Source organism: Ictidomys tridecemlineatus, chromosome 10, assembly GCF_052094955.1.
Source record: "Ictidomys tridecemlineatus isolate mIctTri1 chromosome 10, mIctTri1.hap1, whole genome shotgun sequence".
NCBI classification, from domain to species: Eukaryota; Metazoa; Chordata; class Mammalia; order Rodentia; family Sciuridae; genus Ictidomys; species Ictidomys tridecemlineatus.
In genome coordinates, this window is record NC_135486.1 from 44,436,745 (window position 1) to 44,462,988 (window position 26,244).

At 32.9% G+C, this 26,244-nt stretch overlaps 1 protein-coding gene across 1 annotated transcript in view; it reads left to right on the top strand.

Moving 5' to 3' along the window:
• The window catches only part of Spata17 (spermatogenesis associated 17), a 199,713-nt gene that overhangs the window by 70,333 nt on the left and 103,136 nt on the right, over positions 1-26,244 (top strand). Inside the window, exon 6 of the mRNA XM_005334959.3 lies at positions 18,788-18,911. Coding sequence (XP_005335016.2) covers positions 18,788-18,911 — 124 coding nt within the window. The remainder of the gene's footprint in view (positions 1-18,787; positions 18,912-26,244) is intronic.

The window sequence follows — 26,244 nt, forward strand, 5'->3', positions numbered from 1 at the left end:
TCCCCAACTCATGAATTTCTTACAAGGCAGAACATTTAGTCCATATTCAAGATTAACCATAGTCTTAACAGTTCAGCTTTACCCAAAGTCTAAGTCTAAAGTCTCCTCTGAGACTCAAGGCAGACTCTCAGCTATAAAAATCAAAACCCACGTACGTATATCCAACATATAATGGCACAGAGTAAATATTTTCATTCCAAAAGGGAGAAATAGGAGCATAAAAAGAAGGGATGAGACCAAAGCAAAACTTAAATCTAGTTGAATAAACAAGTTCTGTAGCTCCATATCTAGTATCTAGAGCACATGGCATCATTATGTTCTCTTCAAAGGGCTGGTATAGTTCTACTCTTATGGCTTTGATAGTTGTAGCCCATATGGCCTGGCCTTGATAGTTGCAGCCCATATGGCCTCTGTTTGGCTTATTTCTACTTGATTCCTGGCATCTGGCATCTGTTAATCTTGAGAATCTCCACTGCAGTTTTGACTTCCTTCTGACTTCTTCAAATATCACCCTCTCAAGGCAGCCTGCAGGATCTCCAAACCTGCAGCACATTGTGTCACCTCTCAGATATACCTTTGAAATCTTGGTGGAAGCCTCCATGACCCTCTAACTCCAGCATCCTGTACTCCTGAAAAACCAGTACGACATGGTTGCTACTAAGGTCTGCCACCATCTTGAGGAGTAAACATGCTTCCTGGCACTACAACTGTAGCAGCTTCTGAGTGCCTGGGTGCTGAGCACACTGAAACAACTTCCTAGGACCTTGTGTGCAAGCAGGATGCTCCCATAGTCTCTTTGCAAAGGAATTTTTATGTTTTACACCCTTAATCCTGAGATGGGTTTGGTCTTACCAATTCTTGAGATTCCCTCATGCCATCTTCTTCTTGTCTCTGCATAAAGTATTTAGCATCTCTTTAGTGGCTGTAATGTCTTTAACAACCACGACTTTCTTAGCCTCAGTTTTACCCCCACCTCTCTAGCCAAATTGTTAAATTTGTTGAGTCTTTATGTTCTGATTTCTGCTCCTGATTATCACAGTAAACTTGACTAACAGCCCCTGGCAATATCGATACCACCATCTGAATGTTGTGTTACCTTGAAATTTCCTTTCAGATTAATTAGTCCATCACCTTTAAATTTAGCCTAAAAAAAAGTGTCAGGATATGGGCAAAATGTAGACAAGTTCTTTGTAAGAATATAACATGAATGGCCTCTAGTCAGATTTCCAATAGAGTCCAGCTTTTCCTCTGAAACCTCATGAGCCCAGTCTTAACTGTCCATAGTCTATTGGCATTCTGATCTTTCAAGCTCCCACCAGAATTGCTCATTAATCTATGCTCCCAACACGTAATTTTCTTCAGCTTGCATCTGTAAACTTTTAAAAATTCCTCCCCAACAAACCAACTCTTAAGACTTCTGAACTACATGGTCAGGTTAATCATAGCAACAACTCCACTTCTGGTACCAATTTCTGCTTTAGTCAGCATTTTTGTTGCTGTGACCAAAAGAACTATTAGAGGAGGAAAATTTTATTTTGGCTCACAGTTTTAGAGGTCTCAGTCCATAGATGGCCAACTCCAAAGCTTTAGGTCCAAGGTGAGGTAGAACATAATGGTGGAAAAGCATAGCAGAGGAAAGCAATTCAAAACATGGCAACAGGAAGCATAAAGAGCTCTGCTCCCCAGGGACTAAATACAAAAGGTGTGTCCCCTAGTGACTCTATATCCTTCAGTTACATCCTGACTGCCTACAGTTACCACCCAGTTAATTCATATCGATGGATTAGTCCATTAATTGAGTCATAGCTGTCTTAAAATAATCATTTTGCTTCTGAACGTTCATGCATTATCTCACATGTGAGACTTTGGTGGTACCTCATATCAAGACCATAACAATACACAAAATTCTTCTGCATAAACTGATACACTATGGATTTTAGCTAGTCATTATTTACTGTAGAGACATTAGTGTATCATGAAGGATACATATGTATCATAAAGGGATATAACTTTATTCCTTTAACTTTAATATTCTAGATGAATTCTTCAACATTGGGATGGGAGAGGGAAAGAAACTTAGTATTCATCCACTTGTCCCAAAAGACCAATTAAAATAATCTTTTAAAATAAATTGGTCTTTTTCATGATTCTTTGCATTTCCTCAATCCTCTCCAAAATGTTCTATGAGTGTTTAGGGAGTTTATGTTACTTTTTTGTCTTAGGGGTTCTATGTGGGTGGCAGTAGCAGGTGTCTGCTGTGATGTAGTTGATCAGTCTTGCCCCTAGGAGTTCTGAAGGCATCTGCTGCTTAGTCCTGCATTTGGTGTAAGAACTTAGTTTAATTTAGATCTGGTGTTTTTTTCTTAGCTGACTAGGCCCTGTATCATCTCTTTCAATCTCTGCCAATCTAAGATCTTCCATATGTTTCAAATGACTCTTTGGATAAGGCTGGCTACCCTGCAGTCTCTGACTCAATAATATCTGTATTTTTGTCATACTTGCTCTCATGATACAATTTTTGGATTTCAGTTCAGATCTGGTTTGTCCCTTAAAGGATATACATGAACTCTTTGGTCTTTCTAGATGATATGAGAGCCAAGGAAGACTTGAGTTTACTAATTACCATATTATTTGATCCTCTTTACTGAACTGGAAACTTCCTTATTGTTTTGAGGCCACCTTGTTTAAACAAGAAATAGGAAAATACCTGTCTTTGGTATCTCTCTCAATAGACTAAACATTTCTCTCTGTTTCCATAACTTGGCCCAGGGTTTAGAGTTCAAGGAACAAAACACTGCATTTTGACCAATCTCCTAGACTCCTAGACTCCTATGCCTTCCACTGTTCTCTGGAGTTGTACAAGACAGACTTATCATACATTTTTTTTGGATACAATTAAATATAGCAAAGGACAGGAAATTGGCTTGCTGATAAAGAAAAAACAAAGGAAAAGTATTTAAAAATATATATCCTATATATTATAGATACTTCAACATGATTTGTACCAGCATTTTCCAGTCCTACCATCTTCTTAATGACCTTATTCAAAATTTTTTGGAAAGTTTTTGAAAAAATGAATAGTTTGATTATTTAAGGTTAATAATCCTGTAGGTAATTAAAACTATGAAATTTTTTCAAAATATGTATTCAGAAAACTTTTATACCCTTTCCACATTATTTCTTATTTATTAGAGTAAGTAAATAATAATGGAAGTAAACTAGGTTAATGTGGGATTTGCAATCAAACTCTTATCTGTGTGATTCAGAAAATCTTGAACTAAGGAGGTCCCAGGCTAATAGTGAACCAAAAAACTGATATAAATGTATGAAAACAACTTATGAAAAGTCTATTTCATAAAAGATGCCACAATTTTAGCCTTAAAATTAATATGCTCTTGGGCTAGGGTTGTGATTCAGTTGTAGAGTGCTCATTTCACATGTGTCAGGCATTGGGTTCAATCTGCAGCACCACATAAAAATAAATAAATAAAATAAAGGTATTGTGACCTTTTACAACTAAAAATATTGATATATTCTCATGTGTTTGAAAAAACTTCAAAACATAAAAATTAATAAATTACAAATAGAACATATGTTATAGGTAAACAATTTCTTGTACAAATAAAAGAAGAATATAAAACCTCTTTCAAAAATCATACCAGAGACAAGAACTTGTGGAGAATAACTTTTGATTTTGTGAATATGTGTATATTATGCAAGTGTAAATCTTTTTCCAATTAGTTTTTCTTCTTTTAATTAGTATATGCATTTTAGAGCTTATTTAGTTATTTTTGCTTTCAGTACTTCACATGTCATGCAGAAATAAAATACTGGCAAATCCTAACTGCCCACTAGCCCCTTTGCTTGGGTCACTGCCCCACTATCACTATCTCCATTGATTACTTGGTCAGCAAGGTTTTGTGATTTTTGCTCTGCTTTGGGAGTGCCTCTGATGTACTGGATTATGTCCAATGAAATTCTGGCACCTCATCCTGTCCTTTGAGGTTAACATTTTTACTCTATACTCTCAGGTGTTATCTGTTTTTTTTTTTTTTTCGTAAAGATGACACCATGTTAGAATTGCTGAGTACAAAGCACTAAGAGGGACTCAGTCCAGATTAGATAGGCCCAGAAAGTCTTGCAGATGAAAGTATTTCAGAATCAGTCCCCTCCCATAAACCTTTTGTGTTGAACCCAGGACATGCGTTCTCATACTTTTTAAAACTTATGTTGAGCTGACCTTTGTAATGTTTGCTGTTCTTTCTTGCAGGTAAAAATCAACTAGGACCATTCTAATTTATCTTATCAGAGATTCTGTAGTGTGCCTGAAAAGTAAAAGAATTGAAATCTTCATTTCTTTTCTCCAAAGAGTGTTATTTTGCTTGTTTGGTTTTGGGTTTTGGTGTTGAACCTTTCTTAAATCGCACATAACCTCCTCATTGACTTACAATGCATATGATGAATACATTTGGTGAGCCCCTTTCATCAACCCATATGAAGTTCCTTTCCCAAGATTAAAGAGCCCATACAGATGGGTTTCTATCCTTCAGATATCTTCTTCCTTATCCCCCAAACACCCCATAAATGCATTAAATATTCCTATCGTATACTTCCATAATTCTCTAAAATTTTCCTTCCTTGAATTTATCCCACTGTAAATTTTTTGGTGTGTTTTCATATTGTCTATTTTTCTTCATAAATCACTATACTCCTAGAACTGATGATATTTAAAACAGTAAGAATTTAAAAGAACAATTGCTGAGTGAACCATTTTGTAGATTTGAGGACACCTAATAAGTCACATTCTTCCCTATATTCTGGGCCAAGTGAGAAATAAGAAAAAAAAATAAGTTGATGAGAGACCAAAATATCATATTTCTAATTTCAAACTCATAAAATAGGAAGCAGTATATGTTTATAGATAAATGGATTTTTAAATACTGGACAGTGTGAATTAGACAGATTTCCCAAGCCAATCATCACAGCACTGGGTAGACACCTCCTTTTCCCTTCCTAGCACTAGTCCTCAACCCTGCCAAACACAGTATGTTTGCCCCCATTGTTGTCCTCTATAGGATCTTGGTCTGAGATCTTCTCCAATCAGATTACTTTTCTAGCCATTGGATATCCCTCCACATAGAAGGAGACCAAAATGCTGAAATAAGTAATATGTTTTTTGTCAGTAAATATAAACATATGTCGAATACTGTGTGTGCATTATAGTTTTTGAAAGATGTTTTATTTTAAATCTAATCCAAAGACTATTTATTTTTGTTGAACAGATTATTTTTAAGTTAAACAAAATACATTTTCAGCTTTTAATATATAAAAGATATTTGAAAGAGAAGAAATGGCTTTTTTGTAGCTTCATTCAATAGGTAAACTGGAATCCTCTGTAAGTGGGCTGTCATGTTATTTCATTTATATTTCTTACTCAAACTCAAATTAACTTTGCAGTTTCACAGTTTATCTATTGTGAATCTGAACAGTTAAGTGGGACAGAAGAAAAGGTGCAGTTCCATTAAGCTCTAACATATCATTGGCTGTCAGGTAAGCCTTGTTATGCTGTCCATCCTCATTTAACTATCCCACAAGATCTCTTAATGAAGTTAAGCCCCAAGTTCACTCCAATAATTCTGTGGCAAGAGTTTGTGCATTGTAACAATTCATCACTTGTCAGGAAGGCACTTTTAGTTTATACATTTAATAAGGGCATCCTCTAGCTTGGTTAATTAGAAGTGAACAGTTTGCATATTTACTAAATGTGGAGTGTCATTGCCACCACGGCCTATTGCCTACATGAATTATTTCTCTATCTGCAATAAACAGCTGGGTAATTATTACTGCCATAATCAGATAAATTCCCTCTGTAAGGCTTTTCTTACATGGCAATTCTTTGAACTCATCCAAAGCTGAGCAAAATTTATGAACTCCAGCAGCTAGGCCACTTTTTCATACTATGGTGTCCCTGTTCACTATTTCAAGGACATAAGTAGAGCACCATAGATATTGTGTAAATAAGGAGACTAAATATGATTACCTAAAGATAAGATTTCAGTAAACCTCATTTTTAAAAATAGAATATTCTGATCTCAGTCAACTAAATCATAACAGTTTGGTTTTATCTAATTGTATGTATATGATAGGCTTTTTTTATAGTAATGGCTAGTCTAAGGAGTAAAGTAAATGACATTTTAGTATTCAAGAAAAGTGTTAGTCTGTAATGCTGACTATATTTTCCCTGCTGATTCATTTTTATATAAAAGGATACAATAATTATAGCGATACCTTTTGAAGAATTGAAGTAATAGCACATGCCAGAGTGTCTAAATTAAAATACAGCATATATTTTTTTGCTTTAAAGAGGGTCTGTTATTTGTTTATAATAATAATTATTGATATAATACATATAATCACTTTAATTTACAGAATGATACCTAATCATTGAAATATAATCTTCTCACATATCCATTTTAATAAGAAAATGATACCTTTAACAATTTGCTATTTCAAAATTTTGAAAGTGAAACATACGAAAGGAAAAAAAAGGTTAGTCTCAAGAAGAAATTAATAAAAGAACAAAGTTTAATATATTGGACATTTGAATTTAACTCTTTACACAATGAATTTTATTTAAAATTCCACAATAAATTTTAAATAGTTTACAAAAGGATGTAAAAGAAAAGAATAAAAGGAACAAAAACCACAGTAAAGGAAAACACAGATATAATAACTTCAATGGTGTGCATGATTGATCAGAGAAAATGACTAGTTAAGCATGTTCCCTAACAAAATGGAGAAACATAACTGCATAAGCCAAGAAACTGCTTTTTGTAGCACCGATCCTAGAAGAAATTTCACAAATGAATCTTCAATAGGACATATTCAGAAATGTAATGAACAATGTCTTCAGTATTTTTTGTTTTTATTAAAAAACAAATCTGAATTTCAAGTCCCTGTTCTGTTGTAGAGAACTTGGGTGGGGGTGTCAGTGGAGAACTTTTTCCCCAACCTTGGGGTATTGATGAACTAGAAGTTATAGTCTCTCACTTCTCTTAGCTTACCTTTTGTCAACAGATGGATAGAAGGAATTTTCTCTTTTTTCCCCTATTGCTGATTAAGAAAAGATTTATTAATAATATGCACACTTTTTCAGTCTGAAAGATATGTTTAGGTGATTATGAAATAATATGGAAGAAGTGTGTGTGTGTGTGTGTGTGTGTGTGTGTGTGTGTGTGTGTATCACATTTTTTGGTGAAATATTTGGCCTTATGTTAGTCAACTTCTTTGAAGCATAATGACACTGTTAACTGGTCTCTTCTCTAATTTTTCTTATAACTTGAAACCACTCTTTCCTGGTCTACCTTCTACTTCTGTGATAATGTTCCTCTATTTGTGTACTTTACTTTATTCACCTGACCTTAATATATGAGTATTCTCCTTTAATCACTTGCCTTTTCACTCTACATGTTATGTACAATCTCTTCCACTTCTGTGACTTCTGCTGTCACTTAGGTGATTCATAAATCCAAATCCCACCCACAATTATCATTAGTATAGCCATCTATTAAATTGCCTGATAACATTGCTACTTGGACAACTTGCAGGCATATCAAGAAAGCATATTTATATATGAAACAATTATTTTTCCTAATCTCTTCATATGGTGAATTGAACCATTCTTCATTTAGGCACTCAGGTCAGAAGCATGGGATTTATTCCAAAGTCTTCATTCTACTGGTGCCTTCTGATCTGAGTGGAAGAGATTGTACATAGCATGTAGAGGACTTAGAAGTTCTAAAAACATGTAAAATATAAACACTAGAATTATATTTTAGAGTAATATAAAATACAAAAAAAATTCTTAGCATAAGAATTAAGCAAACCCAAACCCATAATAAATATGTGAATCATGTTTTGGTGTAATGAACAATACTGGGGCACTTTACCACTGAACTATATCCCAGCTCCCCCTTTTTAATTTTATTTTTTGTTGTTGTTTTGAGAAAGTGTCTTTCTAGGTGTCTTAGGGATTGCCTAAGTATTTGAGGCTGGCCTCAACCTTGCCATCCTTCTGCCTCAGCCTCTTGAGTTGCTTGGATTACAGGCATGCACCAACCGTGCCCAACTTGAATTGTATTCTTAAGTACAGGAATCTTTAAGGAAAACGTTAGCATGTACCTGAGTTATAAGTATAAAATGGGAATTCTTAGCATTGATGTATACCTACAAAACAAATCTTATGATAAGTAGGAAATTATGCAGTGACCTACTACTAAAAAAGCAGTAAATCGATAAATTGTCATTTAATTTTTTTTAAAATGTTACTTCTTTCATTACTCCTTTGTATTGTGCTTCATCTTTTTCTGTATCCTTCCCTCTAATCTGTCCCTTTCCTCTCTCAGGGGTGGCACTGAATAGAATGGAGAAAGTCACTATGGTATATTTTATTCTTTGGTATTACTATTTTAATATGTTTTCTTATCCAATAATAAATGGATAAGATTTTCTTGGTATGCATATGGAAATGATTTCAAAGATTACTAATCAAATAATTGGTCAATAAATAGTTTCCCAAAGTTCACTAGGCATTTTTCTAATATTGCATGTGTATGCTGCTTTAAAATATGTTGACATCATCCTACGGTATGTCATTGCTTTATGACAGTATCAGTATTAGCTTGGAATTGCCCCTGGTCTGTGTTGAGTGGATTGAATGTAAATGCAGTGGCAATTATTTTTGCTTTTAAATGAGTTTAACACATTTTAAATGAGAGACAATGTGTGATGTTTGGGCAAATGCAAAATAAATATCATGCAACTCTTTTCATATGAAATGTGAATTTAGCTACCTGAACTCTGAATGTATCCAATACTTAAATTCAGTAGGTTGATACTCCTCCTCCACAGCTAAATCACTGAAGATTCACAATGGAGAGAGAATATGATGAACCTTGATCTATCTGTATGCAGGAAAACCCCCATGCTGTGTCTCAAAGTCACCATCTGTAAATTTGTTTCATTTCACAAAGAACAGAGACCTTGTTAATAATACTTGTCCCTTACTGACCTCAGTGGAATGTCGTGAGGATAAATAAGTGTCTGTGAAGTACTTGGAGCCCTGAAAATAATGTACTTTGTAAATACATTTATAGTTATTTTGTTGTAATTAGCTCAGTGTTGCTCTCAAATGTTGGACATCATATGTATTACATAAAACTACTTTCTTTTATAGAAATAATCCAGAATAAGAAAGAAAATAAATTTACACTGAAATATGTACATATTTTTAGAAAGAATATAGTACAGAAATTCTTTTTTAATTGAGTTGATTCTAGAGAGTCAGAAAAAGAAAAAAATGGTTTTAATGAATAATCTCTAGAGATCTTTGGAGTCTTGTTTTTTAAAATCATGCAAAGTTGATAAATAGAATAATAGAATAATTGGACATTCCCTTTGTATGATCAGAGTGCAGTCGTGGTATTGTAATCTTTATGGTTTGGATAGAAGGTGTCCCCAAAAAACTCATGTGTGAGACAATGCAAGAAGGTTTGGAGGAGAGATGATTGGATCATGACAGCTTTAATCCAATCAGCGAATTAATCCTGTGGTGGGGATTAATTGAGTGGTAACTGAGGGTGAGAAGGGTATGGCTGGAGGGTGTGGTTCATTGGAGGTGTGCCTTTGGGGTACATACTTTCTATCTGGCAAGTGGAGTCTCTCACTCTCTTTGCTCTCTGATCATCATGTGAGCTGCTTCCTTCCACTATACTCTTCTGTCATGTTGTTCTGCCTCACTGTGAGCCCCAAGGAAGGGAGACAACTATCTGTAGATTGAGACCTCTGAAACTATGAGCCCCCAAATAAACATTTCTTCCTCTAAGATTGTTCTTGTCACGTCTTTTAGTAATAGCAGTAAAATAAATGACTAAAACAGTAATTCTATAACATTGACCATTATGATCTTTGTAACATTTTATTCTCAAAATGTCTAGTCATAGAGTACACATGTGCTAGCATTACTCACTTGCCCAGGGCCTGAAAACCTTTCTTCAGCCATAACTTTTGATCTTTGCAGTTGGTGGTTAAAGTCTATGGAAGATAGCACACATTTTTGTGCATAATCTCTCCTCATTTTAATACCTTATCTCTCTATCCCTGCTCTCTCTGTTCAGTAAAAGCCTTTTTATTTTCTGTTCCCAATTCCAATGCCACCAATTCCATGAAGTCTTTTTTGATCCCTCTAATCACAATAGAGCTCCCTGAACTTAAGCACTGAATGTTTTTCTTCTATAGAGTTATTCTTCAAGTTGTCTAATTTGTTGTCATCAATATCTTTTTGTAATCTCCTTGAAAGAAGGGACTAACTTGACACATCTTTATTTCTTTTAATATCTTAGAACATACTTGTGACTGTTTGACAATGAACAAATGATTATTGTTTCTCTCAGTCACTGTTGAACAAATGACTGACAATGAACAGATGACTGTTATTTCTCTTTTTTAATTTGTGCAATATTATGCATAATTGCAGGGTTCATTCTGGGATATACATAAATGCATATAACATAATTTGTTCCATTTTAGTCTCCAGTTTTATTCCCTTCACCTGTTCCTCCCTACCCTTGTTCTCCTTCTTTTACTCTATTAGTCTTCCTTCTATTAATTGTGCATGATATTTATACATAGAAGTGGAATTCATTGTGATATATTCATACTTGGTGTTTTAGTCAGCCTTTTCACTACTATGATTAAAAGATTGCTCTGACAAGAACAATCTCAGAGGAGGAAAAATTTATTTGTGGGCTCACAGTTTCAGAGGTCTCAGTACATAGACAACTGGCTACAAGAGAATGGTGGAGGGAAGCAGTTTACATGATGATCAGAGAGCAGAGAGACTGAGAGACTCCCCTGGCTGGATAGATAGAAAGTGCATATCCCAAAGGCAAGGCCCCAGAGACCCATGGGATGGGTCTCCAGCTATACCCTCCTCACCTTCAGTTACCACTGAATTAATCTCTTCTTAGGGATCAACTCACTGATTGATTTCAAAGCTCTCATAATCCAATCATTTCTTCTCTAAACTTTCTTGCATTGTCTCACACATGAGCTTTTTGGGAAAAATATCGCATCCAAACCATAACACTTGGACATAACAAATTTGTTCTATTTTATTCCACTTTCCCTCCCTTTTCCCATCCCTCTTCCTTCCACATCAGTCCTTTTTCTCTGCACTCCACTGTTTTCCCTCTGTTTTCATGAGATCCCCCCACACTTTTTATAAAAAAAAAAAAATTCTTGTTTCTCTCTATCTTCCACATAAGAGTGAGCATATTCAACCCTTAACTTTCTGAATCTGACTGATTCCACTTAGCATGATAATTTCCTTCTTCTTTAGTTGAATAAAACTCCATTGTGTACATACAACATATTTTCTTTAATTATCTATGAAGGGACACTTAGGCCGGCTCAATACAGCTACTGTAAATTTTGCTGCAGTAAACATTGACATTCATGTATCACTACAATATTCTGATTTTTGTTCTTTTGGATAAGTATCAAGGAGTTGGATAGCTGGGTCATATAGTGGTTCCATTTGTAGTCTTTTGAGGAATCTCCACATTGCTTTTCCAAAATACTTGTACTAATTTGCAGTCCTACCAGCAATATAAAAGTGTATCTTTGGGCTGGGGATGTGGCTCAAGCGGTAGCGCGCTCATCTGGCATGCGTGTGGCCCGGGTTCGATCCTCAGCACCACATACCAACAAAGATGTTGTGTCCGCCGAGAACTAAAAAATAAATCTTAAAAATTCTCTTTCTCTCTCTCCTCTCTCACTCTTTTTAAATAAAAAAAATATAAAAAAAATAAAAAATAAAAGTGTATCTTTTCCTCCACATCCTTACCAGCATTTATTATTATTTGTATTTCTGATGACTGCCATTCTAACTGGGGTGAGATAAAGTAATATAGTTTTAATCTAAATTTCCCTGATTGCTAAGAATGTTAAACATTTTTTATATTTCTTGCTCATTTCCATTTCTTTTTTTGAGAAATATTTATTTAATTCCTTTGCCCATTTACCAATTGGGTTATTTGTGTTTTTTGGTGTTCAATTTTTTGAATTCTGAATATATTCTGGATATTAATCTCCTGTGGAAAGAGTAGGTGGCAAAGATTTTCTCCTATTCTGACATTCTCTTTAAGCTCCTAATTATTTCCTATATAGAATATCCGATTTTCCCAGCACTGTTTGTTAAAAATGCTATCTTTTCTCCGTGTATGTTTTTGGCACCTTAGTCAAGGACCAGATGACTGTATCTTTATGGATTTTTCTCTGTTTCTTCTATTCTATTCCATTGGTTTTCATGCATTATGCCAATACAGTGCTGTTTTGGTATTGTAGCTCTGTAGTATAATTTCAGATCAGGTTTTGAGATGCCACCAGCACCAATCTTATTGTTCAGCATTGCTTTGGCTATTCTCGTTCTTTCATTCTTCCATACGAATTCTAGAATTTTCTTTTTTAGCTCTGTGAAGAATGTTATTGATATTTTGATGGGCATTTCACTGAATCTGTATATTGCTTTTGGTAAAATAGCCATTTTGACAATACTTATTCTGCCTATCTGAAAGCATGGGTCTTTCCATTTTCTAAGATCTCTCTTCAGTATTCTATAATTTTCACTCTAGAGTTTTTTTAGCTCCTTAGTTAGATTTCTTCCCAAGACAAATCCCAAGCAGAGAAAAACTGAAAGCATTTCCTCTAAAATCAGAAAGAAGACAAGAATGCCTACTCTCACCACTGTTCTTCAATATACTTCTTGAAACTTTAGCTAATGCAATCAGACAACAGAAGGAAATTAAAGGAATATAAATAGGAAAAGAAGTCCTTGAATTATCTGAGTTTGCTGCTGACATGATTTTACAATTAAAAGATCCAAAATACTACACCAGAAGACTTCCAGAACTAATAAACAAATTCAGCAAAGTAGGATACAAATCAACATTGAAAATCAATAGATTTCTTATACTCCAATAATGAATTTGCTGAGAAAAAAATCAAGAAAGCAATTCTATTCACAATAGTCTAAAAAATATTTAGGAATATATCATAACATGATTTTTTATAGCAACATAGGCATTTTGAAGAGAAATTTATCTGTACTATTATAAATAGGACTTTCAAGTATAACTGAAAAGTTTTTGTTTGCTTTTTTAAATGAGGACTTTCCAAATGTTTCCAAACTGGTAAGGTTTTCAGATAATATATTGAAAGATTTTATCACTCTCCAAATATATTTGTATGTAAAACACATAGAAAAAGCACACAATTAGATTTTTTAAGGTTAGTATTTTAACTTGTATTTAATTTTTTTAGTTGTTGATGCACCTTTATTTTATTCATTTATATATGGTGCTGAGAATCAAACCCAGTGCCTCATACATGTGAGGCAAGCACCTACCACTGAGCTACAACCCCAGCCTCATTAACTTGTGTTTTAGATTTATCTTTCTCACTTTTATTTTACTTTCTAGCTATTTGTTTAAATTAATATGGTTGTATTTAGAGTGGACATTTGTTAGAGATAAAATATTTAATAAATAAACTAAAGTACTTTTAAGTTATAACAACACAGAAAAACCTCATGCTATTTGGCTATTTTTACTTTGAAGGTCTTGTAACATCAGCACACATTGACTTTTTTGTTTGTTTTTTTTTTGATGGCGAGTTTTTTACTGGCTATCAAAACAGAGTAAGGACACTATAGAGTAGTTCAAACAATTTCCTTAGAATTGCAGATGATGGCATTTTTGCTTCAATTTGAGAAATCTATATAGTATTGTTGATAGTTCCCTCTAAAATTTAGGGCATTTGTACTTTTAAAGCAATCTCCAAATAATTCTTTAATTCGGTCAACTTATGATTTTTATGAAATTACTGTGCTGTAAGTACCCTTTCTTCTTGTAATACTTCATAATGCTTCAGCTAATATTGTGAAGTCTGTGGTAGGATTACTAACTGAAATATAATTGCATTTCTTCATAATGTCACACTAGTGAAAAAAAATGGAATCATCTTAATCCTTCAACAATGTATAGTTTTCATTGTAGTAGACAAGTGCTTCTTAAACTTTAGCACTAGGAGATTGCCTCAGAGTTCTAATCCCAGAATTTCTGATTTAGTTGTTCTGGTGTTGTTGGAGACTATGAACTTCTAATGGTTCCCAGGTGATGCTGCAGTTTGAGAACCACTGTCTTATGCAAAGAGCCAAAGTCCTGGTTTTATTCCATTTTCCAAAGAAGCTTTTCTTAATATGACATCTTCCCTTTATAATTAAGCCATCAGAAGTGATAAAGTACACTAGTAAATTGAGAAATAGTTTAAAAGTATGTTAGCAATAATTTTTATACTAATGCTAATACCCACAATACCTACTACCAGGTATTAGGCCAAGTGCTTTGGGAGGGACTTTGACTGCAATAACAGAAAGGCAGAGAATGGATGACTTAAACAATAGAAATTTCTTGCATTTTGTAGAGTGGGGAGTCCAAGGGGTCAGTAGATCTAATGTCTGGTGAGAGGACTTTTCTTTGTTTGCAGATAACTTCTCATTATACCTTCAGAGGACAGAGGAAGAGAAAGCAACTTCAGTATATGAATTTTGAATGACACAGCATTTAGTCCACACAGCCTCAGTTCACAAGTGATGGGATTTGGAGTTGGGTACTTTAGGAGGTAATTAAGTAATGCCCATGGAACCTTCAAAGAAAGAGATTTAGCCATCACAAGAACAGATACAACAGTTGCTTTCTTGATCCTGGACTTTTTGGACCAAACATGCCATGAGGATAAGCAAAAGAGTGTCATAGATGGAAACAGACTCTTAGTACTTTGGTGCATGAGGTTTACTGAGGAACACTTTGGAGAATATCACTTGTTGGCAGAAGGGAGGATGAGGAGCAGAGGATATTGAACTTCATCAGTGGTATCAGCCAATTTGAAGAAGCTCTGGGATCTGGATGACCCTTAAGAGTGGTCTCAATTTGAGAGAAAGGTTCTGGGCCCATGTATACCCTCTCAATCCTTAGTTATCAGGTGCAGGCTCTGGGAAGAGAGTGACAAAACTAGAATTTAGGAAGCTGGGTGCTTTGGTCCTGTAGCAAGTCAAGTGATGTGGTGAACCGCCCTCCTGGCCACTGCTTCACATAGATCACATAATGATGCAACACAGCCTGGTAGATATGTGTGTTATCTTGAGCTACATGTTTTTGACAGGTATACAAGGTGAAACCACTCCTCAGAGTAGTATGTGGAGGACAGAATAAAGGAAAATTTATTTGTGTGGATCTCTTCTGACTCTGCTTTTGCACTGGTCAAAGTTTATCTCATGCCCCCTGCCTTTTAGAAAGCCAGATTCCATACTAAACATTGTAGAATTTCATCTACAAAGTGCACATTGATAAGGAGGGAGAAAGGAGGAGACCATCAAGAAAGTTAGAGAAAGGATAAAAGACTTATGGGAGATGCAGCAAGGAGTCTAGTATGTAGTTCATAGTAAATGTTCAAGAAATAGCTAACACTTAATAGCATTTTATTAGGCACCTCTGACTGCTCTGAGTACTTTACATAGGTTTGCTGATTTGATCCTCACAAAAACTTGGTGAGGATAATAGTAATGCTAACATATCTGCATTTTGCAGGTGAGGTTACTGAAGCTCAGAAGTTAAACAGCTAGCAAGTAGCACACCAGAACTCTTATAATCATGAGCCACTTCACAGTTTATGCTGTTAACTACTCCACTATATTGCCTCCCAGTGGCTATTGTTATTTTTGTTGTTGCTATCATTATTAGAATATGCAAATATTTTCATCACTATGAATATCATTAGCAAAATATTTTCAAATGTGGAGCTTTGCAAAAATTACATTTGTTATCTTTATTTTAAAACTGACTCACAAGAGCTGTAGCAGTGTAGCTCTGTGATAGAATGTGTGCTTACATGTACAGCATGAATTGGGATTCATTTCCCCACTACCAAAAAAAACATAAATTTATATCATGAATTGCTTTAGAGATATGAAAATGATGCAGAAAGTTTTGGAACTTTTCTGGGTTTTATAATATAGTAGAAAATAAAATCATAAGATAAAAGAAAATATGCATGGCTAATTCGATAAAAATATCATCTGCATAAGATTTCTTATATCAGGGTTATGACTAAAGCCTGATCTAGTATTAGAAAATCCTTCAATCTAAGGATTTTAATTTCACTCTGCCATTAACCAATTTGTTTTTGGGGTAGGTCATTTAGTTTTTATATATTTCCATTTTTTATTATAAAATAGGATAGCTAGCATATATATGCACACACACACACATCACAATACCTTGTGTGTATCACAAATATTTTGAGGTTACAAGTGAAAAAATAATTAAATGAAAAAATTATTGTAAACAACTCACTAAGTAGTATATTTTAAATAAATCTCCAGATTCACAGGATCATATTTTTTATTATATACTATACAATGAGCTATATCTTTATCCCTGCAAAGGTAACAAAAACATGTATTTTAAGGATAAGTAATTTCTTCTGCTTTTTATATTTTATCATTTAACAAGGAATATTTGGCATTAATGTAATTGTATTATTCAATATATCCACACACTCTCAGGTATTATAACAAATTAACTAGAAATCTAGGAATTTGTTTTTTCCAATAATTGTGTGAATTAATTCGTGTGTTGAGATGTGCCAGATTAGTTTTTCTACTGCTCTGTTAAGTTTCTTGAATTTATTTTTAAGGCATCCCAGTTCCTCTGGGATTCCTGTGAATTTTCTTTATATACTAAAAATTGACTTCTTTTTTCATATTGCCCAGTTTTAGTTCTCCTAGTCATGCAACTCTCCCCTAAATACATAGTTTTCATTTCACATTTCTATATCCTGAGGATAGACTGTTTTCACTACTTCAAATAAGTTAGAGTTTTGATTTTATACACAAGTACTTATTTGTGCCTGAACCATTTAAGTTTTTAATTTTATTTTGTATGTAACATCACTTCATGTTTATTAAATCATTTATCAAAAAGAAGCTTCTTTGTAGATGTATTTTTCTATTTTTATGATTGCTAAGAAAATTACTGTACTTATCCTTGGAGTAATAGTAAATTGTATACATACATTTCTGAGTAATTATCTTAATGGTAGCAGTTTACTTGTTATTCTAAATTATCTTAAACTCTTCTAAGAGGAATTATAGAGGGGAAATATTTATTTTTGGATAATATCAAAAGTAAAGACTGCAATTAATAATGTATTCACTTTTTAGTGTAACATATGACTATTGTTTTTCCTGGTTAAAAATTATCATTTATTCATATGTAACTGCCTTGAAATTTGTACCTTAAGGACAAAGAAAGGTCACCAATCCCTCTAACTCCTGATTCTTTGTCAAAAATGGACACAGTTAATGAGGTTTGTTTGGTACAGAACAAATTCTCAGACACAGATAGAGATCCTTTCAATGGAAACAAATTTGTTTGGCTTTACCAGGTTACTCAGCGATTAATAATAGCCTTGAGATGCAGGTCAGAGAGGTCATTGTACCAGCTTGCCAACACAATCTAAATGTGCAGCTAGTCCAGCTCTGTGGGTGCAGAAGCCCCCAAAATACTATGCATAAAGTAAAACAGGTTATTTTCTGACTCCTTTTTTCATATTAATAAGCAATTTTCAAGAGAAGGGTGGCAAAATGGGGTCCATGCCACTCCAAGTAATTCATTTATTTTGCAATTTAATCTTATGTTGAAAAAATTGCTCTGCTGCAATAGCAGAGCATGGTGATTTTTAAACGTCAGAGTGTTTCATAAGTAACCTTGTATGAAGTATTACATTAGTATCCTTTAGCAGAAAATTGCAACAAAATATTTCTAGAAATTAAAGGAGAATTCTTTTATTTTTGAAGTGTTTTTTCCCCTACTTTTCCCTGGTATATTTGAGGAAAAGATGATTTGTTTAAAATTTTGCTGATGGCACCAGAAACACAGTTATATATCTATTTTCTCAAAAAAGTACAATTTATAAATATTACATTGACATGAGTAATTGAGTGTCCTATGGGAATACAATTTTTTCCGTATTTGATATCACATTCTTTTAGCAGATGTTTTTCATATAGCATATGTAAAAGCTTATATTTTTTAGATTTCTAGATATACACATAAATAAAGAAAATTCTCAACATTTTAATTGAATTTGTCATACTTTAGAAAGACTTCAACTTACTAATCTTTTATTCTAATTTCCTATATAATTAAATAAAATGTCAATCTCTTAAATGCACAATAATAGATGTAATCTTATTAATATTATTTAAACCGTCAACTGAAGTAAAGTTACAGTAAATTAAACATATGTATAAAACCTGTCACACTTTTTAAATTGGCCCTGTAGGTAGTGTATAAATTGAATAATTTGAGATTTCTAAGTACAATACCAAAATTTAAAGGACATCACTATCTCAGATGCTTTCTTGGTCTATTTGAGTATTTTCTTGTCTATATAATTATGACATATAGGAATTTGAATTTTAAAAATTAATCTTTTTAGTGCTTTCTAAAGATTGCAAAGATTCACATAGAATATGCAGGTCAGACACACTGCTGATTTTGATGGATGTGGATAATGGTTGCCCCTCAAAAAACTTGATTATCATCAGTGAAAGAATTAAAATATTAACATATAGTATCATAAATAACTGCAGACACTTTTGATGTAGGGAGGCACTGGAGGAATTTGCAGAGATGAAAGAAAGAGAAGAGAAGAAGGCTAACCTCGAAAAGGAAGAGAAGCAAAGAGATTATCAAGCCCGAAAGATGCATTACCTCCTCAGCACAAAGCAGGTTGGTCTACCTGTCCCTGACAGCTCCCGTAAGCCACTTGGGCTCCTAGCCTGACAGAGATAAACTAGCAGGCTGAATGGGACATGACTTGTTGAAAAGATATCACAAAGACACTACTTCGAGTTCAATTTCGTGCTTCTGTGTAGGTGTGCGCAGGCACCATGACTCGCCTGTGACAGCTGCTTCATAGAGGCAGGCGCTGCAAAGCTGGCAGAAAAGTCTAAGTCAGCAGTGTGATCTGCCACAGTGATAACACAACACGAAGGGCATAACCTCACGTTCAAAACTCATTCCCAGCGGCTTATTGTTGTGTTGTGAATTGATCAAGAACTAACAAGTTATTAAGCTGAGATGGCTTTTATGTTTTCTCTTTTAATTGAGCAAATGTTGAGATTGAAACTGTTCTCCCCCTTTCTAAATCTTGATGGAAGTTTTCAGGTGATGCTTTTAACAAAATTGTTTCAGCAATTACATCTTTACATGGAAAAATAAATGTGGTATCTGAAATACTTAGAAATATATCTCCTATACTAGCTAAAGTACCTCAAATTTTGTCATGGTTGCTAAAAAAGAATACATTGCATGTAGAATATTCTGCTCCAAGAGAAAAAATGGTTTTAAAAATGCATGCATTTGGGGTTGAAATATGTTTTGTAACTTGAGCTCTAATAAAAAACCTAGCAGTTTCTGAGTTTTATTTTTTCTTATAAACCTTTGACTCCTCCAGTGTCTTAGTTCTAGCCAGATTCACATATTCAGATATCTTCAGGGGTGGGCAAGTCAAGTCCCAGGGGTGGAGGGTGAGATCAGGGCTGAATGCCATAATTAGAAGTATCCAAATGCAACAACAGTAAATACTGGCCCTGTGTATTTGTAACCTGGATCTTCTGCATCTCTAGCCCTACTTGGTAGTCTAAATGCTAATATTGATGCCTGTATTTACTTGGATTTATATAGTTGAATTATCTTCATTTAACAGCTAAGGAAATGAACTCAGAGCTATTATGTGGCTGATTTACAGATATGAAACTTGTAGTAATAGATCTTGTACTCAAACCAAGGTCTTTTGACTCAAATTAGGCAATAAGTTAAAGATAATTTTAAAGTTAAAAGCAAATATTTTCACGTTTTATTATAAAATCTCTAACAATGTAAAAATTGTAGTTGTATGATTGACATGATCTACTGTGTATAGAGGAATCCAAATCATAAATTCTTTGTACCAAAATGTTTTTGCTATTAGCTATTACTACCAACTATCAATAATTTCAACTTTGACTAAGTTAGAGGGTTATTATACTACTGATTCTTTAAAATTGATAATAGTGTATTCCTTCAGATATAATTGTTAATTTTGGTAACTCCAAGCCCTTTTGTATATTTGTTTATTTCTTAATCTGAATTCTAATTGTTTATTCTTGTGATGATTAGTGGAGAAAACAATAAAAAATGGAGAAATCAAATATTTGCAAATATTTGTTCATTCTATACAATGCAAGGTTTTGAAATATTGAGTGTATAGTGGAATGATTTTAAAAGTTCATAAGGGGTTGAGAGTGTAGCTCAGTGGTAGAATGCTGCTTGCCTAGCATGCATGAGGCCTTTGGTTTGATCTCCAGCACCATTAAATAAGTAGATAAATAAATAAGTAAGTAAGTAAATAAATAAATAAAATAAACTGAAATTTAGAAAGCCCATTAGAATTTGATTGTTTTACTTATAAAAATAATGGCAAATATCTATGGGGTGCTTACCATGTGCCTTGTACCACAATAGAGACTTTATTTGCATTATCTTTTTAATAAGATTGATTTCAGTTTTAAAATTGAGTGTCCAATTTCATAAATATTTTTTCAATACACCCAGAAGACTTGACTCATGGACCTTAATGAATTTTCAAATAACATTGAACATTCAAATAACATTGCTATTGTGTTTTAGGTATATGTGCATCAACAAACACAAGTTGTCTATGCTGCATTCAGTTTTTCTCCTTGCTTATATGGTATGCAGGTTACTGGTAATATCAATGTGTAGAAACTGCAGTCTTGTCTCCAGGATTCACTGGCATCTAATAAAATCATTATTTTTGAGGCAGTATGGTACAACGGAAAGAGCCTGGACATTATAATCAGACAGCTGAATTGGCCTCTCAGCTCTCCCACTTAGAGTGAGATATTAGATTACCTTGAGTTTTCTGAGCCTCTGTTTTGTTCTACACATATGGGATAATGAAACCCACCTTGAAAGAATTTTATGAGGATTAAATGTAATATATTTAAAAGAGTGCCAGGCTCTTGGAGGGCATTCAGCAAATGATCACGATCATATTACTGGAATTTAGCTTGTCAAGGATAAGCTAAGGTTCAATACTTTCATTTTCTTCTATTTGTTGTACCAATTGAAAGCACCATTTTAAAAAAAATTCCTTTTTTCTTTTGGTTATTAATGAAAATTAGAGATCTTTCTACTGGCGTCTTTGTATTGGTGCCCCCCTCCCACCCCATCTCATTTTAAACATGATTTCACAGACTGTAGGGTATTATTGGGGAAATTATGGCCTCAAATCACCTCCCTAGGAGAGAAATATTGTAAAAATATCAGAGATTTTAGTTTGACTCTGGAAAGCTGGTATACAATGGTAAGATTAATTTTTGACCACAGGAACTGGAGTGATAGAAGGACAACCATTTGAACCTAAGGAGATATCCTCCCCCACCCCCCAAGGCTTTTATTTTTATTTATTTATTTATATGTTTATTTAATTATTTATTAGAAAACTGTATAGCCATTATTTAGTTAAATAAAAAGGTAAGGCACATTCACTGTAACAGCTTTCCCCTTTGTCCTGATATGAGAAGGAAGCAAGATAATTTTTATTATGTATATTTTATTGTCATTCTTTTCACTTATAAACGACGATAGAGTCTATTTTTACATATTTATACAAACATGGATTGTATCTTGATTTTTATTTTTATATTTTATTTTTTGGTGATAAAATTAAATAGCAGATCACCTTAGTGTCTCATTTGTTCATTTTTCCAGGGATTAGTTGTATTGACTGAAAGATACTGGAAAGTCAAATGTTTTATTCCTTATGTCCCTTCAGATTTGCTTTCCTTGGCTTTAAATCATTACTTTTCATCGCCTTAGAAAACTCTTTCAAGTCAAAATCGCATACTCTCTCCTTCTAAACAAATGTATGCAATACCTTAGTATTTTAATATAGTGGATATGAATTTCAACCTGATCAGCTGATTACTCCAAATGACATATTTTTGAGTACCTACCATGTGTTGATACTGTACTAGGACTTTAGTATATATACATATATACATACAATCATTATTCACAAGGAGCATTCAGCCTAGTTTCAATCTAATGTCAAACAACTTCTTTAAATACAAGGAAATTGCTAATTTTCCATTATAGTTTATATAAGCAGTCTCACTGAAATTAACCACCATTTATATTAGTGATTTTGCTGATGCAATTGACTATTTTGTTCTGTTTTAATCAAAACTTTGAATACTTTCCCTAAACTAAAGAAGACTTGAGAGTGAAAGACATAATGCACTTAACGTAATTTTTGTTATTCATTTCTCAGAATGACTTGGCAATTATATAGGAATTTAACTGTGGATTTAAAAATATTTCTTGTTTAGATCAACTTCATTCCTTGTTTCAAGAGTTTTGACTTCAAATTATATTAGGTACACTTAAATAAAAAATAAAAGCAAATGGTATTTTAAAACCTTGTGTTTGACTTTCAATATGTATAGATATTTGAAAATTTATCAAATGATATTCAAGTGTGAATAATTTTTATAAGTCTGTCAGGGTAGGAAAAGTTTTGTCGACCTGCTTAAATGGAATAAATCTAACAACTTTTGCAGAAAGAAACACTATTTTTATTGGAAGTTTCAATGATTTTTGGAATGGTATTATTAGTATAATTTGTGGAATACTAATTTCTACATTGAATTTTCATAATTCTGATATAGTTTACCTTAGATGAGTATAAATAAAACATTAATTCTGGCAAATAATGCTTTTAAAAAGCTAAGGAATTTTATAAGCCAAAATTATGTTTGTGAATTCAAATATAGATAGTAAATGAAACCGTGTGTTATTTAGTGCATTAATAATTTTAAAATGATTCTGCTGATATACTGATATATTCATATACTGACAGCAAAGTCAGCTTTCTTTTTTAAAGTCAGCTTTTAGCATATTTTAATATAAATTCATTGTATGTCTTTAAATAGTTTCAAAAGATATTACTAATTTTTACTGTTATTAATGATCTAATCTTTATTCAAGCAAATATGTTTGTGCTAATAGGAATTACACGAGTAAATAACTAATATTGCAATGAGTGAATTAATAGACCCCTCAGGGTTTTATTAATTAAAAAGTTCAAGTCATATTAAAGCACCTTTTGTATATGTTTATTTCAATCAGAAAGCTGAACATGGTAACTTATTTGCATAAATAATCAATCACCATTTACTAGTAGTAATAAGGTTAATTTGTTGCTACAGCCATAATAGGATTAGTCAATTATATTTCTCAGAAAATACTATTTGTTATGCACCCCATCACCTGTAAAACAGGATTGGGTTTAGAGTTCTTATTAAATGAACACATCAAAAAATCTTTGTCCCTGCAAAAGTTTTTTGAAAGGAAAGCTAATTTTAGTTGATTTGAGTAAAATAAAATGCAAGCATTGCCTCCATTTATAAATGTAATTTATCTTTCTGCAAAGATTGATTATTTAATAAAGTTATTTATTTTGATTCAGTAACCAGTCAAACTAAATCTAACATATATAGGACATATTTCCTTTGAAGAAAATCTCATTTGCAGATTTGTTTTATTCCAAATCAACTGACTTTCATTCCTTTGCCCTTGTTCCTGGGTAATAAATTATGTTGTCTGCTCCACCTACTGGTTGATACATGCAAAGGCCTATTGTTGGATTTATTGGAAGATTACCATTTCAAAACAGTTGCCAGAATTTTTAAGGATTCATCACCAAATTTATGAAGACAAATGTAAAATTCAGCATCTAAATTATAAACACTGATGCTTTAAAATAAAGCTTATTCTATTGGATTATTCGCAGTAATAGTTATCTGATTAATGTAAATATTTCCATATTTTTTATTTTTTATCATATGTTAATAGGATAATAAAAAAGAATGAAATGCAAAATATACAAGTAACTCGGGGTTGGGGTTGTTGCTCAGTGGTAACGCGCTTGCCTAGCATGATGATGCACTTGGTTGGATTCTCAGCACTACATACAAATAAGTGAAAATAAAAGTCCATCAACAACTAAAAAAATATTTAAAAAAATACAAGTAACTCAGTATAACTGTATATATTTTGTTTTTTTATAGCATCTGACCATTTATACACATTTAAAGCAAAGCTAAAATGGAAAAATTTTAATTCAATTAAAAATTTTATACAGATATTATGAAAACAATTTTCATGCCATCACATATATAACAGTTTGTTTTCTCTTTAGCATGAAAACATCATGATAAAATTTTCATATGTGAAATATAGAAATAACTATTTTCAATTTATAATTCTTTAAAAAGACCCTTTACTCTGGTTATATTGATAAAACTTTATTTTGAAATATTTTACTTTTCAAGAAAGACAAAATGCTTTCAGCTACTTCTTTTCAAAATTATATTAAGTCACATTTTATAAAAAAGAGTGTCTTAATTAAAAAATGAAACTTGATAAATTCATAATAAATTGGTATCCTATTAATATGGAAAACATATTTATGAGAAAAATCTTACAAATAAAAATCTATTTGAATGAAGAAATATTTAATTCTTCCAAATCACTTATTGCTTTCATTTGTATCTTCCTAGTACCATATGTGTGATTATTCACTTTTATTTTGAGATGATGAAGCCACAGAAAAGTGGCAGCCTTTTGGTGCACACCTGCCAGTGTTTGCATTTGTATGTGTGTGTGTCTCTGCATGTCCTGTGTCTTTATGTCTGAGATGTATTTGGAAAGGCTTCTCATTGTTCTTAGGCAACAGTATACCACAGGTATGGTATGAAGCTTAAGAGTGATATTAAAATACACCTGTTAATGACTCGCTGAAACACATTTTTAGATCTCTTGATCTTTCTGACAAAACCACTTCTTTGAATTTAAAGATATTAATTTGTTTCTCGTAGTTTCTTGGTCGAATCTTTTTTTTTTCTTTTCTGTATTTCCATTTTACAAATACAAAAGGATGTGTATCCCTTTCTTCCTGTTCCTGTTAATACTACCTTAATCTCTGATGTGACTAATATTACATTTAAGATCTTCATGGTCTGACATAACCTGATTTGGGGCATTCACATGTTTCTTTGCTTCAGTTTTTAGACTCTCTTTCTATGTGTTCTTTCCCCCTTATTTTTCAAACCAGTCTTTATTAAACAATAACAACAATGATTCTAAACTATTTCATTACCTAAGTTTTTGAATTTTTTTTCATTTTTCACCAAATTCTTTCAATTCATCATTCCAGATGTGTTTCAAATCAGTTCCTTCAGGCCCAATCCCTGAACTCTGAATAACAATATTACTCTCTAAAATGATTTTATTTTTTTAAGTCTTTTGCCTTTTAACCCAGTACATTTACCTCTATCAGATAAAATTTTCTAAAATAGTATTTTTATTTTCTTTCTCCTTGTAGTTTATAAAACTTTAAAGACTCCCTGTTGTCCATAAGATAAAATCCACATTTTCCAGCATAAACATTTGAAACTCTGTATAATCGGACTCCACTTTGCCTGGTTAGTCTTATCTCCCTTTGCTCCTCAATATGAGTGTCCTAAAAAGTATGATTTTACAGTTTGGAAAAATTCTTCATAAAAAAAGAGGGATCATGATCTGATATTGCTTTCCATGCATGTATGAATTTCTCAGAATGAACCCATCTACTCCATTGTAGCTCTGAAGCTCTAATTTAAAAAAAAGAAAAGAAAAAGAAAAACTGTTTATAAGAATTTTTTTATGGATGTATGAAGTAGTCAATTTCTTGTAGCTTTTTATATTCTGGAATTCATAAGATCCCCCTTGTCAAAACATACATCACACTTCTCCTTTATGTGTGATTAGATAGAGGAAGATTAATTTTATGTCTACTCCTCACAAAATGGCAACATTTAACTTGCTTTCAACTGATACTTGAATTTTACCATACTTTACCATTAATGATGCATTCTTACTTCCTGTTAAAATACTTTTAGTAAGGAAATATACTAGCTATTAGCTGTCCTCATTAGTATAGCTTGGTGAAAAC